At 47.6% G+C, this 14720-nt stretch overlaps 1 protein-coding gene and 1 pseudogene across 1 annotated transcript; both read right to left on the reverse strand.

The window, feature by feature from the left end:
• Positions 1-148: 148 nt before the first annotated feature.
• On the reverse strand, positions 149-4881 carry LOC138813607 (3-ketoacyl-CoA thiolase, mitochondrial pseudogene; annotated as a pseudogene).
• Positions 3374-14520, reverse strand: LOC138813774 (zinc finger protein 709-like). Its single transcript, XM_070002189.1, has 4 exons — positions 13449-14520; positions 9967-10093; positions 9735-9783; positions 3374-6702 (listed from the first exon to the last, which is right to left on the reverse strand). Exons 1-4 carry the CDS (start codon positions 13449-13451, stop codon positions 5049-5051), a joined length of 1833 nt encoding a protein of 610 aa, XP_069858290.1. The 5' UTR covers positions 13452-14520; the 3' UTR covers positions 3374-5048.
• Between the last annotated feature and the right edge of the window lie 200 nt (positions 14521-14720).

A 14720-nucleotide genomic window follows, 5' to 3' on the forward strand; every position in this document is an offset into this window, starting at 1 on the left:
TGCAGCTGTGGTTCAAGTGGTAGAGCACCCGCCTTAGCAGAAACAAAAACAAAAAAACAGTGAAAGTGTGAGGCCTAGAGTTCAAGCCACAGTACACACACACACAGCCTACACTAACATTCTTCATCATAGACTGTAATATAGAATCTTTTATTCCTACCTTTGCCATTGTTAAGACTCTACCCACTTCCCCCCCCCCATTCCTCATCCATCTGTAGCAGAAACTTTCTGAACCTTGCTTTGTAACCAATGCAGCAATTGGTTGTTTACCATCTACTACAGGCCGTAGCAGGCCAAGACCAAACGTCCTATCTCATTGGAGGTGCAGGGTGAGGACTGTCCAATGCAGCACACAGAATGACCAGGGGGGGGGGCTTTTGTCTCTGAAGCTGACCATTGCTGGACATCTGTTCATTGGCCACCGGGCTCCACCTTCTCTGTTCTGGTGGTTTCAGTGCCTCTGCCCCAGCCACATCATGGTAGTGTTCTAATCTCTGACCTCAACTCTTGCTGTGCACTTGATCTTCAAAGCAAAAAACAAACAAACCCAAACTGAAGCAGTGTTTGGTATATAGCACTTGATCACTAGCTCATCCCTTATCCATCTGGCTATAGAATCTCCCAAGTAATGGCTCCACCCATCATTTATTTGGACACAACCTTAGGCTGGATGTGACATCTCCCCACACAGAACGTTCACCATTAATACTCTGTCTTGTGATTGCTGGGCTTTAGACTCTGGAGTTTCCATGTGGCAAAGGTCCATTTGGCAGGGTACAAATCCTACAGCAGCAAGTGAGGAGCGCTCACAGTGGCTGGGTAGATCTGCATCTTGTCATTGCTGTGATGAGGAAATGTATTTTTTTTCTGTGAATTCCAAATAACTGGGAAGGTTTTTATGGTTTTTGGTAGTGCAGGTGATCAAACCCTAGAAATTGGACATGCACTTCATGCACTATCCTTGAACACCACCTCTAACAGGATATGAAGGAACTCTGTGGATCTGCTCCCTCCCCCAACAAAGTGGTAAATGATCAAAGCATCCAAGTGCATCAAGCCTGGGGAAATAGTGCTGTGATCAACGTCAAGTCTGCTGAAGAAAATCTGTAGGAGATGGAGATGGCTAGAAGCTGCAGAGCACAAAGTTCTATTCCCCAGCACTGCAGAGGAAATATACACCGATATATCTATACACATATGCTATTATGTACATATCTATATTCCATAAATATCAATATTCCAAATTCTATAGGTATACATGCATATATAGTATACAGAATATATAAACATACACACATACTTGTATATGGCGTGTGACATGTATATACATATTCTAAGACAATTATGAGCACTACAATACCAAACACTTCACTGAGTAACAACACCTTCATATAAGCTGTAAGTGGATTCATCTGTGAAGCAATTTACTCCCCTTAATACTATTGAAAACAATGAAGCACCAACAAGCAACTTTTATAGTTTTAATACTGTTCTTGACTTGGGGTTACTGCTGGTGGTCCAACAGCTGTGATATTTTGAGAAGCAAAATCAGTCGACTTAACATTGTATAGGGACCTATTGTGGTGGTAGATTTTATTTTTTCAGTTAAGACAACAGTCATTCAATTTCCTTGTAATCCTAGTATCTAAAGATATACACAGTGGTTATTTGGCAAGGACAGGCTTCCTTCAAGGCCATGGACTGTTGCGCTTTAGCTCAGGATCACATCGTGTATTAGACTGGGCGGATTCGAGCGTTCCTACCGCCTATGACAGGGGTTCTTGCATGGTAACGCACCTGGCCTCAGTACGGCTGCATCAAAGTCTAATTCTGTGGCGGGATGTGGCGGGTAGAAGCTGCTCTGCAGGTCCCCTTCTCTCCTGTAGCCTGGCCATGTGGGAGTAGGGCACTGGACTCCCGGGCTCATCAGGCTGTGTTCTCAATGATAACGATGATGCCTTGACCACCTCCAATGCAAGCTGATCCAACTGCGTACTTCCCACCACAGCGCCTTAATTCATAAGCCAGGTGTGCAGTAATTCATGATCCCGATCCTCCCAGTGGGTGATCCAAGCCAACGGCTCCAGCATGCACATTGGTTTTCCTTGGTTCATGATCCAAGCTCACCTGGACAGCCAAGGACAGGGGAACAAACGCTTCCTTCACCTCATTAAATCTAGGTCCTTAAGACTCAGGCTGACTTTCCTCATGGCCGCAGTGAAGGCAGGGACAGGATGAATACGCATCCAGACACAAAGTCATTCCCAACTCTTGCCAGCAGTGTTAAAAGTTACAGTTTTTGTTTGTTTGTTTTGTGCCAGGTGCTGGTGGCTCACGCCTGTCATCCCAGCTACTCAGGAGGCTGAAATCTGAGGATGGTGGTTCAAAGCCAGCCCAGGCAGGAAAGGCCATGAGACTCTTATCTCCAATAAACCACTCAGAAAACTGGAAGTGGCGTTGTGGCTCAAGTGGTAGAGCGCTAGCCTTGAGCTGAAGAGCTGAGGAACAGTGTTCAGGCACAGAGTTCAAGTCCCATGACCCACCAAAAAGAAAAAAGAAAAACGTTAGGAAGCGTCTGTAACTGCTCCCGGGTTGTCTGGAGCTGGGAGTGATCCATTTGCATTGTCTGTCTGCCTTTCTGAGTTTTCATTTCAACTGGTGCCATTTCCTCACTAAAGCAGCCAGCATCATTAGCAGCTTTCCATGTCTGCTGTATCTGTCACAGTCATCTCTGCTGATTTTATGCTGTGCACGCAGCAAGGTTCTCTGCTGCACAACAGAAAGTCCCACGGGGGAGCTTACCTTGCTGATCTGCCAGTCCTGCCCACAAAGTATCTTCCAACTTCAGAGTGAATCCAAAGTTGGTTCCAAAACACAAGTTTCAGACACAGTAGGAAGACTGGCATTCTTCCACATAAAAACAACTTCTACATCTTTAACACAGAGTTCTTGACAACCACTCACAACAGACTAGAAATGGGACCCACCGAGCCTCTTGACAGTAAAGGCACAGAGCTCAGTTAGGACCCCCACTCACAAACAAGTCTTACCACGTAGGCGGCATCTGAAGAAGTCTGCATAACGCTGCCAACAGTTTCAGATGGGACTTTGCCAGTGGCCAGGGCAGCCCTGGCAGCAAATTCCGTCAAGTCAGTAGCAGTGAAGTCTTTCAGAAGGCTGCCAGAAGCGCCAAATGGTGTGTGCGCTTAGTAGCAACAACAAATATACCGCGGAGCAGGGCCAGAGCTGCAGCGCAGTCTGGCAGCGTGTGGGTCTCTCGCACCACCACAAGGGTGTCTGCTGAGGCCCAGCCTAGATTCCGCCGCCGCCGCCGCCTCCCCCCCCCTTTCTCCCCCCCCCCCCCCCCCCCCACCTGGGGCTTGTGAACTCAAGCCTGGATGCTGTCCCTGAGCTTCTTTTGCTCAAAGCTAGCTCTCTACCACTTGAGCCACAGCGCCACTTCTGGCTTTTCTGTGTATGTGGTGTTGAGGAATCGAACCCAGGACCTCATACATGCTAGGCATGCGCTCTGCCACTGAGCCACATGCCCAGTCCTAGATTTGAGTTTCCAAAAATAGTAAAAAGCCAGGCACCGGTGGCTCAAGCCTATAATCCTAGCTACTCAGGAAGCTGAGATCTGAGGATCATCGTTCAAAGCCAGCCCAGGCAGGAAAGTTTGTGAGACTCTTATCTCCAGTAAACCAAGTGCTCGCCTTGAGCTGAAGAGCTGAGGGACAGTGCCCAGGCCCAGAGCCCAAGCCCAAAACTGAAATAAATAAATTAATAAATAAATAAATAAATAGAAATAAAAGTAGTAAAGACATTCAGATGCTGGTGGCTCAAGCCTGTAATCCTAGTTACTCAGGAGGCTGACATCTGAGGATCGTGGTTCGAAGCCAACCCAGCAGAAAGTCCATGAGGATCTTTTCTCCAATTAATCATCATAAAAGCCAGAAGTTAGCTGGGCGCTGGTGGCTCACGCCTGTAATCCTAGCTACTCAGGAGGCTGAGATCTGAGGATCGTGGTTCAAAGCCAGCCAGGGCAGGAAAGACCATGAGACTCCTATCTCCAATAAAACCACCAAAAAACCGGAAGTGGCGCTGTAGCTCAAGTGGTAGAGCGCTCGCCTTGAGCTGAAGAGCTGAGGGACAGCGCCCAGGCCCAGAGTTCAAGCCCCACGATCGACAAAAAAAAATAAATAAATAAATAAATAAATAAAATAAAAGCCAGAAGTTGAACCTTGTCTCAAGTAATAGAGTGCTAGCTTTGAGCACAAAGCTCAGGGTTAGCACCCAGGCTGAATTCAAGCATGTGTGCACACATACACACATACACAAACTAAAAAAAAAAAAAAAAGCAAATTTGTATGTGTGTGTGTGTGTGTGTGCACACGTGCTTATGGTGAGACTACTCAGGAGGCTGTGGTTCCATCCTGGACAAGAAAATTTTTGAAACACTAATCACCAATTAACCACCAAAAAGACCAAAGAAAAAAGTGGAGCTATTGCTCAAGTAGTAGAGCACTAGCCTACTAACAACTCAGGGACAACACCCAGGTCTGAAGTTCAAGCCCCCTGGACTGGCACAAGAAAACAACAACAACAAAAGAAGAAAAAAAAAGCAAAAACTAGCAAGCCCCAGAGATAGAGGGCTAGTATGTTTTCTTTTCTATGCCAGTGCTAAAATCTGAACCCAGGGCCATTTACACACTAGAGAAACTCTCTGCTACTGAACTATATACCAACCAAGAGCCCTGAGCTATAACTGCTAATATACAGTATCTAAAATATTCAAGTAAGAAAAAAAAAATTATGAGGTATAGAAAGAGGGAACAAAACAGAGCCGAAACACTCACAGAAGGCCGGTAAAAGGCCAGGCATGGTCAGGATTTCAATTTTTTTTTTCCCTCAGATGTCTTCTTTCATGGGCTTTGGACTGAGACACCAGAACTGCACCCCACAATTTCTGTGGGGTTTCTCACCACTGTACCGTCTCCCAGTGTCCTAGAAACCGGAAATTCTGGAACAAACCAAGTCATTCTGGAATTTCATTTCCGTGTGCTATGAGCTTTTTCATGGATTTGACAATTTCTAGAACGACTGAACGCTTGACCACACTTGCTACACTTGTAGGGTTTTTCTCCAGTGTGAGTCTGTTCGTGTTTCCGGAAGGTACTAGAACAAATGAAGGCTTTCCCACACTCGGCACATTCGTAGGGTTTCTCTCCCGTGTGGGTTCTTTCGTGGACGCGAAAGGAACCTAAACTACTGAAGATTTTGCCACATTCTGAACACTCGTAGGGCTTTTCTCCCGTGTGCATGCGTTCGTGCCTTTGAAAGGAACTGGCCCGGCTGAAGGCTTTCCCACACTGCGGGCACTCGTAGGGTCTTTCTCCGGTATGAACGATCGCATGTCTTCGTAAAGAACTGGAACAAGTGAAGGTCTTCCCACATTCTTCACAACGATAAGGTCTCTGTCCAGTGTGTGTTCCTTTATGGACCCGGATGGAGCTGGAGCTGGTAAATGTTTTGCCGCACTGTTTACACTCATAGGGTTTCTCCCCGTTGTGAACCCTCGTGTGGATCTGCAGGTAGGTGGAGCGACTGAAGGTCTTTCCACACTTCTGACACACGTAGGGCTTCTCCCCTGTGTGCGTTCTTTCGTGCCTTTGGAAGGAACTCTGGCAGTTGAAGGCTTTCCCACACTCCGTGCACTCATAGGGCTTCTCTCCAGTGTGGGTTCTTACGTGTCTCTGAAAGGAAGTGGGGTTACTTAAGGTCTTCCCACACTGCTGGCATTCGTAGGGCTTCTTTGCACTGTGTGCCTTCTCGTGGATGTGAAAGTACGTGGGGCTCGTGAAGGATTTCCCACATTCTTGGCACTTGTAAGGGCCTTCGCCAGTGTGAAGCATCATGTGCCTTTGGAACTTGGAGAGGGAGAAGAAAGTTCTGCCACATTCCTTACATTCACAGGACGCACTGTTTTTCGTGTGAGTTCTTTCGTGGATTCGAAGGGAACTTGAACGACTAAAGGCTTTGCTGCATTTTTTACACTGATAGGGTTTTTCACCCGTGTGAGTTCTTTGGTGTCTTTGCAAAGAACTCGGGCAACTGAAGGCCATGCTGCACTGCTGGCATGTATACGGCTTCTCTCCAGTGTGCGTTCTTTCGTGTATTTGAAGGGATCGGGGAGTACTTAGACTTTTCCCGCATTGTCCACATCGATAGGGCTTCTCTCCGGTGTGAGTTCCTTTATGAGCTTGAAAAGAACTGGGAGAATGAAAAGCTTTTCCACACACCTTACATTTATAAGGCCCTCTGTTCATGTGGGTTCCCATGTGCTTCTGAAGGTTTGCTGGAGAAACAGAGAACTTTCCAGAGTCTCTACGTTCACAAGACTTCTCTCCAGGGTGAGTCTTTCCAGACGCCGGCGGCGCGTGGCGCTCGCTGACAGCTTCGCCATCTGGCTGATCTTGAGTTGGGTTTTTCCCTTTCTCCCGATGCTCACGTGGATTGCGTGAAGTGTGTACACTCAGGTGTGACTGAAGGGACGTCGGATCAGTGAAGGCTTGTCCACACACACTGCATTCGCAGGAGTTGCCTCCAGTTTCCTTATTCAGCCTGAGTTCTAGAACCTGGCGGAAGATTTCTCCAGACTGTTCGCCTTCTTTGCCTTCCCAGAATCTCTCTATTATGTGACAGCTGGAAAAAATGAAAAGCAGAAGAGGGGATATGAGGCAAAGTACAGGATATGCACATATGGAAATACAACATGGAAACCTCGGTATAGTAAATGTATGCTAATTTCTTTTTAATGAACGTTAGCTGGGCACTGTTGGTTCATGCATGTAATCCAACTCAGGAGGCTGAGATCTGAGGGTCTCAGTTCAAAGCCAGTCTGGGCAGAAAAGTCTGAGAGACTCATGTCCAATGAATACCAAAAAGCCTGAAGTGGGGCTACGGCTCAAGTGGTAAAGTCTTGAGCAAAAGAGCTAAAGGACAGCACCCAGGCTGTAAGTTCAAGCCCCAGTACCGGGACCAAAAACAAATGTTAAAAAATTATCAGTAAGATTGCTTCCTATTAATTTTATACTAATTAATACAAATTACTTATATTATTTAAACTATCAGGGAAAGTGAGGACTTTATGTCCACTTGGAATCTTTTTTTTTTTGGTCGGTTGTGGGGCTTGAACTCTGGGCTTGGGCGCTGTTCCTGTGCTCTTCAGCTCAAAGCAAGCGCTGTATCGCTTGAGCCACAGCGCCACTTCCGGTTTTCTAGTGATTTATTGGAGATAAGAGTCTCACGAAGGGCTGGGAAGGTGGCTCTGTGGTAGAGCGCTTGCCTTGCATGCCTGAGGCCCTGGGTTCGATTCCTCAGCACCACATAAGAAAAAAAAAGCCGGAAGTGGCGCTGTGGCTCAAGTGGTAGAGCACTAGCCTTGAGCTGAAGAGCTGAGGGACAGCGCCCAGGCCCAGACTTCAGGCCCCACGACCGGACCAAAAAAAAAAAAAAAAAAAAAAAGAGTCTCACGAAGTTTCCTGCCCGTGCTGGCTTTGAACCGCGATCCTCAGATCTCAGCCTCCTGAGTAACTAGGATTACAGGCGTGAGCCACCGGCGCCCGGCTGTTCTATTTTTTTGGTACTAGTCTTGGGGCTTGAACTCAGGGCCTGGTCACTGTCCTTTAGCTTTTTCACACAAGGCTAGCACTCCACAACTCCATGTGGCTTTTTGGTGGCTCATTGGAGATAAGAATCTCACAGACTTTCCTGCGTAGGCTGGCTTTGAACCACAATCCTCCATTCTTAAGCCTCCAGAGTAGCTAAATTTACAGGCATGAGCCACTGGCGCCTAGTTGACCTCCTCGAATTTCTTGAGCATGAACTGATGAAGAAAAACATTTGAAATGCAAGGTGACTGATCATCCGTATTATCACCCAAGGGGATTCTTAATTCCAATCAAGTTGATTTGTTAAAGTAGACTTGATTTTCATGTATATGTGTGGATACTTTGGTGCTGGAGGGGCAGTACTAGGGGCTTTTCACCACTTGCTTGCTTGCTAGGCTGGCATGATGCCACCAAACCATGCCTCCAGCCCTATTTTCCACTGTTTTTTGGGATGCTCTCAGTTCCTACCCTGGCACCCACCTGAGCCACATGCAGCTACTTTTAGGCTTCCTATTATCACCAGGATCACGAGCATGTGCCACTGTGTCCAGTTCTCCTTGTGCTGAGACAGTCTCTAGGACCCCTGCCTATGATAGCCTATCTCCAAGATCTTACAATGTAACTCGAGATGGCAGAGACTACTGCATCCAGGTAGGAGATAATAAGGGGTCTCTCAAAACTTCCTGCTTTAGCTAGCCTCAAACCATAATCCTCCTGTATTTAGCCTCCAAATTGACTAGGATTATAGGAAAGTCACTAGTGCCTAGCTCTGGATTAAAAAGTGTGTGTGTGTGTGTGTGCGTGCGTGCGTGCGTGCGTGCGTGCGTGCGTGTGTGTGTGTGTGTGTGTTGGTACTAGGGCTTGAACTCAGTACCTCACACACTCACTTGGCTTTTTCATTCACAGCTGACACAGTACCAGTTGAGCCATATTTCTAATTCCAGCTTTTTCCTGGTTAACTGGAAATAAAAGTCTCTCAGATTTGTCTGCCCCAACTGGCTTCAAACCATTCTTACATCTCAGCCTCCTAAGTTACCTGCGTCCAGCTAAATAAAATTGTTAAAAGTTAAAGAAATAAGTTAAAAGATGAATTGTATCTGTTCGGCTTTGTTTTCCAATTCTCTTGACCTACTACATGACAATGTAGATTGGTCCCAAGTATTCAGGAGACTGACTGAAGGATCCCTTTAGCTTACAACTGTGAAATGACTTTGTAACATAAAGAGCTACCATGACAACAACAAAGAACTCAAATAAAATATATTTTAGAGGCTGGGATGTAGCTCAGTGGCAAAGCCCTTGCCTAGCAAGTGCAACATCCTGGGTTCGATCCCCAGTACCAAAAGAGAAAAGACAAAAAAAATACAGTTAAAAAAAAACCCAAACAGGGGCTGGGAAAGTGGCTCAGTGGTAGAGCGCTTGCCTTGCATGCCTGAGGCCCTGGGTTCCATTCCTCAGCACCACATAAGCAAAAAGAAAAAAGCCGGAAGTGGCGCTGTGGCTCAAGTGGTAGAGCGCTAGCCTTGAGCTCAAGAGCTGAGGGACAGCGCCTAGGCCCAGAGTTCAGGCCCCACGACCAGATCGAAAAAAAAAAAAAACCCAAACAAAAAAATATATATTTTAATAAGCCAGATGCTGGTGGCTCATGCCTATAATCCTAGCTACTGAGGAGGCACAGATCTGAGAATCACAATGCAAAGCCAGCCCAGGCAGGAAAGTCCATGAGACTCTTATATCTCTGGTTAGCCAGCAAAAAGCTGAGATGAAGCTGTGGTTCAAGTGATAGAACACCAATCCTGAGTACAAAAGATCAAGGACAGTACTTAGGCCCTAAGTTCAAGCCCCAGGACTGGCACTAAAATCCTAAGAACATATATGTGTATATGGATAGATAGATAGGTAGGTAGATAGATAGATAGATAGATAGATAGAGATAGATAGATAGATAGATAGATAGATAGATAGATAGATAGATAGATGTGTATATGTAATACACACATATATTTTTTAATGACACCACATTTCTCTCCAGAAACACCACTTTCACTTATGAGTGCAGAGTACCTTAGGTTCCTCACAGTGTCTTCAATATGCTGGTCTTGCCACTTTATTCCTAAAATACAGACCCAGGAAAACATTAAAAATTATTAGAATAGTCAGAAATTTTATGAGATTCAACATTTATTGCACATTAAGACCCTGCTTATTCATGAAAGTATTCTCTTCCGTTATTATAAACCAATGAACACTGCTGATGATGCAAATGAATTGACTGAGGGAAGGTCGTCACCCTTACCTACAAATGCCAGGTTCCTGGCAGCTTCACACATCACATCTCTGTAGAGTTTCTTCTGGGCAGGTTCCAGCAGAGCCCACTCCTCCAAGGTGAAGTCCACAGCCACATCCTCAAATGTCAGCGCCTCCTAAAGCAACATGCACAGTGCACAGAGGAGGAAGGGTTGGACAGCCAGCCCAGGGGTCTATTCACAACTCCTGAGAAGTTGCTCATTCGATGACTGTCATCAGACTCCTCCTACCACTCGTCATTGCCCCTGCCCAGCCGACCAGATGAAGAAATGAACTATCGCTAAGGGCAACAGGTGAAGAGGGCACCCCTCAGGAAGTTGGGTCATAGTTAAGATATACTGTTGTTAACAATGTAACAGGTGCCAGTGACTCACATGTGTAATCCTAGCTACTCGGAAGACTGAGATCTGAGGGATCGCAATTTGAAGCCTGCCCTGGCAGAAAAATCTATGTGACTCTTATCTCTGATGAACCAGCAAAAAGCTAGAAGTGGAGCTGTGGCTCAAGTGTAAAGTACCAGCCCTGAGTTCAAACCCCAGGAGTAACAAGAGAGTAGGGTGGGGGGGAGAGAGAGTGCTGCATCAGCTGTAATTGCTCCTTCAAGATAAGTCTAATACTATGCTTGAGAAAGCTGTACTCATAGAGGAGTTAATATGACAGTACCCTTAGAAAAGGTTGCTCAAAACATTTGACTGGCTTAGCAGTAGAGTGCTTGTATGGCATTCAAGAAGCCCTGGATTCAATTCTTCAGCACCACAAAAACAAAGCTGGAAGTGGTGCTGTGGCTTAAGTGGTAGAGTGCTATCCTTGAGCAAAAATTAAAAAAAAAAAAAAAATTGACCACCTGTCAGGGAAATTAAATATCAGAAGTAATCCCACCACACTAAGAGATCAAGAGGGTTCTATTTTAAAATGTATGCAAAATCTATAATCCTCCTCTCATTCAGATTTTGGAATTTTGCTACATGCTAAAAAGAGATGAGGAATGAATAAATGAATGACCATCATCGTGAGTGATGAATGAGTCTCTAAAACACATCCTCGTTTGAAGACATACACACTGTCCCAACTTGTTACATGGAGAACTGGACCCAATTTCCAACATCACATGAACAGGTGATGAAACTGGATGCTTGTTTCCCCTTCCCCAAATTTAATTGAACAGTACTAACACTGAAAAATATTTTACCATTCTAACTGAAAAGTGGGGCCTGTTTGATGAGTAATAGCAAGTGAGAAAGAAAGGAGGTGAGCAATGGCACATGTTCCTAGTAGGAACTCAAGGACAACATGATGTTATTTTTTGAAAGTTTGTGCAAAATTCCACAAATCCCAAGACAAATATTTCAGGGAGGGGGTGAAGGGGGAGAGGGCCAACAAAACTTTCCTGCTGGACATTGGTGGCTCATGACCCAAAGCCTAGCTAATCAGGAAGCTGAGATCTGAGGATTATGGTTCAAAGCCAGCCAGGGCAGGGAAGTCCATGAATCTTATCTCCAATAAACCACTAGAAAACAGGAAGTGGCACTGTGGCTCAAACGGTAGAAAGCTGCCTTGAGCTGAAAAGCACAGGGACAAGCGCCCAAGCCTAGAGTTCAAGCCCCACAACCGACAAAAAAAAAAAAGAACAAAGAAAGCTGGGCTAGGAACAAGGCTCAAGTGGCAGAGCACCAGCTGTGAGAAAAAAAATAGCTGAAGGGAAGCCAAAGGTCCTGAGTTTAAAGGAAGGAAAAAAGGGAGGGAGGAGCGCTTGGTGGCTCACGCCTGTCATCCTAGTGCTTGGTGGCTCATGCCTGTAATCAAGTGACTGAGATCTGAGGATCACAGTTCCAAGCCAGCTAGGGTAAAAAAGTCTGTGAGACTCTTATCTCCAATAAACCACTAGAAAACCAGAAGTGGTGCTGTGGCTCAAGGGGTAGAGTGCTTGCCTTGAGCTGAAGAGCACAGGGACAACGCCCTGAACCATCATTCAAGCCCCACAAAAAAAAAAAAAGGAGGAAGACAGGAGTGACCAAGGGGTTGACTGTCACTATAAATTCACAGATGGTTGTAGGGCTGGATTATGGGTCATTCCTAAGCACTTCTTAAGGCATGGTCACGCCATAAAAGTTTCCAAAAGGTTAGGATCACAAGTGGGGGAAAAAAAATTTTTTTTAATTATGCTGGTACTAGGACTTGAACTCAGGGCCTGGCTAAGGTGCTATCTCTCAATCACTATCTTTATACTCCATTAACACTCTACCACTTGAGTCAACTCCACTTTCCAGCTTCTTGCTGGTTAACTGGAGATAATCTTACAGACTCTCCTGCCTGGGGTTAGCACTGAACTGCAATCTTCAGATCTCAGCCTCAGGAGTAACTGGAATTACAGGTGTGAGCCACAGGTGCCTGGCAAGATGTCAGTGTTTGGGGGGGTGGAGAAGCAAGAGGCTTTTTTCAACATTGTGTTATGGAGTTCTTTTCTGCTTGGTTCTCATATAAAAAGTGCCCAAATAGGGCTGGGAAGGTGGCTTAGAGATCGAGTGCTTGCCTAGCATGCGTGAAGCCGTGGGTTCGAGTCTTCAGTACCACATAAGCAGAAAAAGCCGGAAGTGGAGCTGTGGCTCAACTGGTAGAGTGCTAGCCTTGAGCACAAAAAGGACAGTGCCCAGGCCCTGAGTGCAAGCCCCACAACCAACAAAATAAAAAAAAATTTTTTTTAAATGCTCATCCATTAGAATACCAAGTCTGAGGTCTAGGGGAATAGACAGTGCAATGCTAGGGTGCTTAATGGCCCTGTGCTCCATCTCCGGGGCCGGAGGTTCGCGGGAGACAATCACTTGACACCTAGAATGAACGTCACAACGCTGATTGATGGGAAGAGAGGAGAATTTGGCATTTGGTTAGAACCAGAATGGTGGATTTCTCACTTCTACACACAGCAAGGCGGTGGGTTTGAGAAAACTCTGCAGGCTGGCCGCGCGCCGGCGGCTCCCGCCTGTCATCCCAGCTCCTCGGGAGGCTGAGATCTGAGGATCACGGTTCGAAGCCAGCCCGGGCCGGAAAATCTGTGAGACTCTTAGCTCCAATAAACTACTCAGAAAAAATAAATAAATTAAAGCTGGAATTGGCGCTGGGGCTCAAGTGGTAGCGCGCTCGCCTCGAGCGAAAGCAGCCCAGGAACGGAGCCCGGGCCCTGAGTTCAAGCCCCAGGACCGGCGAACAACGCAACACCAAGACGAAAGAGCAAACAGATAAACAAAACAAAGCCCTCGGGTTTTCGGGTGGCCCTGGAGAGCTCGGAGAAGGTCGGCCACGAGGCGGTGGCGACTCCCCGCGGCCCTCCCGCCATCACCACCCGCATCTCAGCGACACGGCGGCGGGGGAGGGCCCGGGACTGGGCCGCGGCGGCCCCGCGGCCTCGGCACAGCAATCCGGGGCATGCGCGGCCTACCGCCTGCGCCCCGGGACGCCCAGGCGCCCCACACTCACCATTTCGGGGGTGACGAGGTGTCCGCACCTCACTGAACACGGCAGGACGCGTCACAAAGAGACCGACGGGGACAATGCCTGACGCGAGAACGCCCGGAGACCGGACGCGCAGCCCAAGCGAAGCCCGGAAATGACGCTCACGGACGCTTACCCAGAATCCCCTTCGACGCGCTCCCTTTTAATCTATTGGCCGCGCCTGATTGGACAGCTCACATAATCCCGCCTCCTCCCACGCTGATTGACAACCAAGTGAGAGAGGCACACAACACCAGAGCGTAGGGCTTCGCCTGGGCTGAAGGTTGCCAGTTCTATGTCAACGCCTAACACTGGAGTCTCGCCTCCACCCGGCCTTTTTTGCTTGTTATTTTGGAGATGGAGTCTGTACAGACTCTTCTGCCGGCGTTGCCTTCGAACCCAGGTCCCTCCGGGATCTCAGCCTCCTCTAAAGCAGCTAGAATGACATGGCTGAACAACAGAAACACAGTTTCCTCGGACCTTTTTGCCCCAGCTAGCCTGTAAACCGTGATCCTCCGGATCTCTTGCCTGCCCTGTAGCTGGGCTGATCGGCATCCCACTGACTCAATTTCAGGATGATCCTGTTTTAGGTGATGTTCGACAAGAAACAGATGGCAGACGCGAAAGCCTCGGGCGCACCCATCTCTCCTTCTGCGCTTCATTTGCGTCGCAGGAGTGCGTGCGTGTGTGTGTGGCTTGCCTGAAGACGAGGACGTCCTGCACGGGCTTAGCCTTTACCCGCATCTGCACCCGGGCGGCCCCGGCCGGGCGGCCCGTGCGGGGGGCCCACAGTGTGGGTCTGTGCAGCTTCTGGAGGTGCTGAGGAATTAGCTGGAATCCGGCCGCCGGCTTCCGGCTGGCCCTGCGAGATCCTGACGACCCATCATTCAGCTACAGCCAAAAATAAAAATAATAGTAAGACACTGAGTTGCGGCTCTTTGGCGTCAGTGAACAGGAAGTCGTCCCGGACACGATTCACCTTCCAAACTACACGCGGCTCCGCTTTAATTCATCGATCCGTTAGTGCCATTATTACATTACGGGGCTTAAAGTCCCGCCCCTGGGAAACACCCGCTGCTCAGAACGCGTCCTGCTGGCCTCTCCCAGCCATTGGTTGGTCCCACCTAATGTCACTCAAAGCCCGAGGAGGGCAGGACCTGAGGCTGCTTGTCCAATCGGAGGCAAGCGTTGTGAACGGACCAATCAGGATTACGCGGAGGTGTGTGGGGGCGGGTTTTCGCAGTCTTCCGGCCTTTT

The sequence above is a fragment of the Dipodomys merriami genome, unplaced genomic scaffold (genome assembly GCF_024711535.1).
Source record: "Dipodomys merriami isolate MVZ:Mamm:240054 unplaced genomic scaffold, mDipMer1.0.p SCAF_6, whole genome shotgun sequence".
Classification (NCBI taxonomy): Eukaryota; Metazoa; Chordata; class Mammalia; order Rodentia; family Heteromyidae; genus Dipodomys; species Dipodomys merriami.

Bases quoted from the DNA above. Each gene is read 5' to 3' on its own strand.
- LOC138813774 (XM_070002189.1), bottom strand. The intron at 9,784-9,966 runs GTAAGGGTGACG...TCTGTATTTTAG, and splicing joins CAGGAACCTGGCATTTGTAG to GAATAAAGTGGCAAGACCAG. The intron at 6,703-9,734 runs GTACTCTGCACT...CATTTTTTCCAG, and splicing joins GACACTGTGAGGAACCTAAG to CTGTCACATAATAGAGAGAT.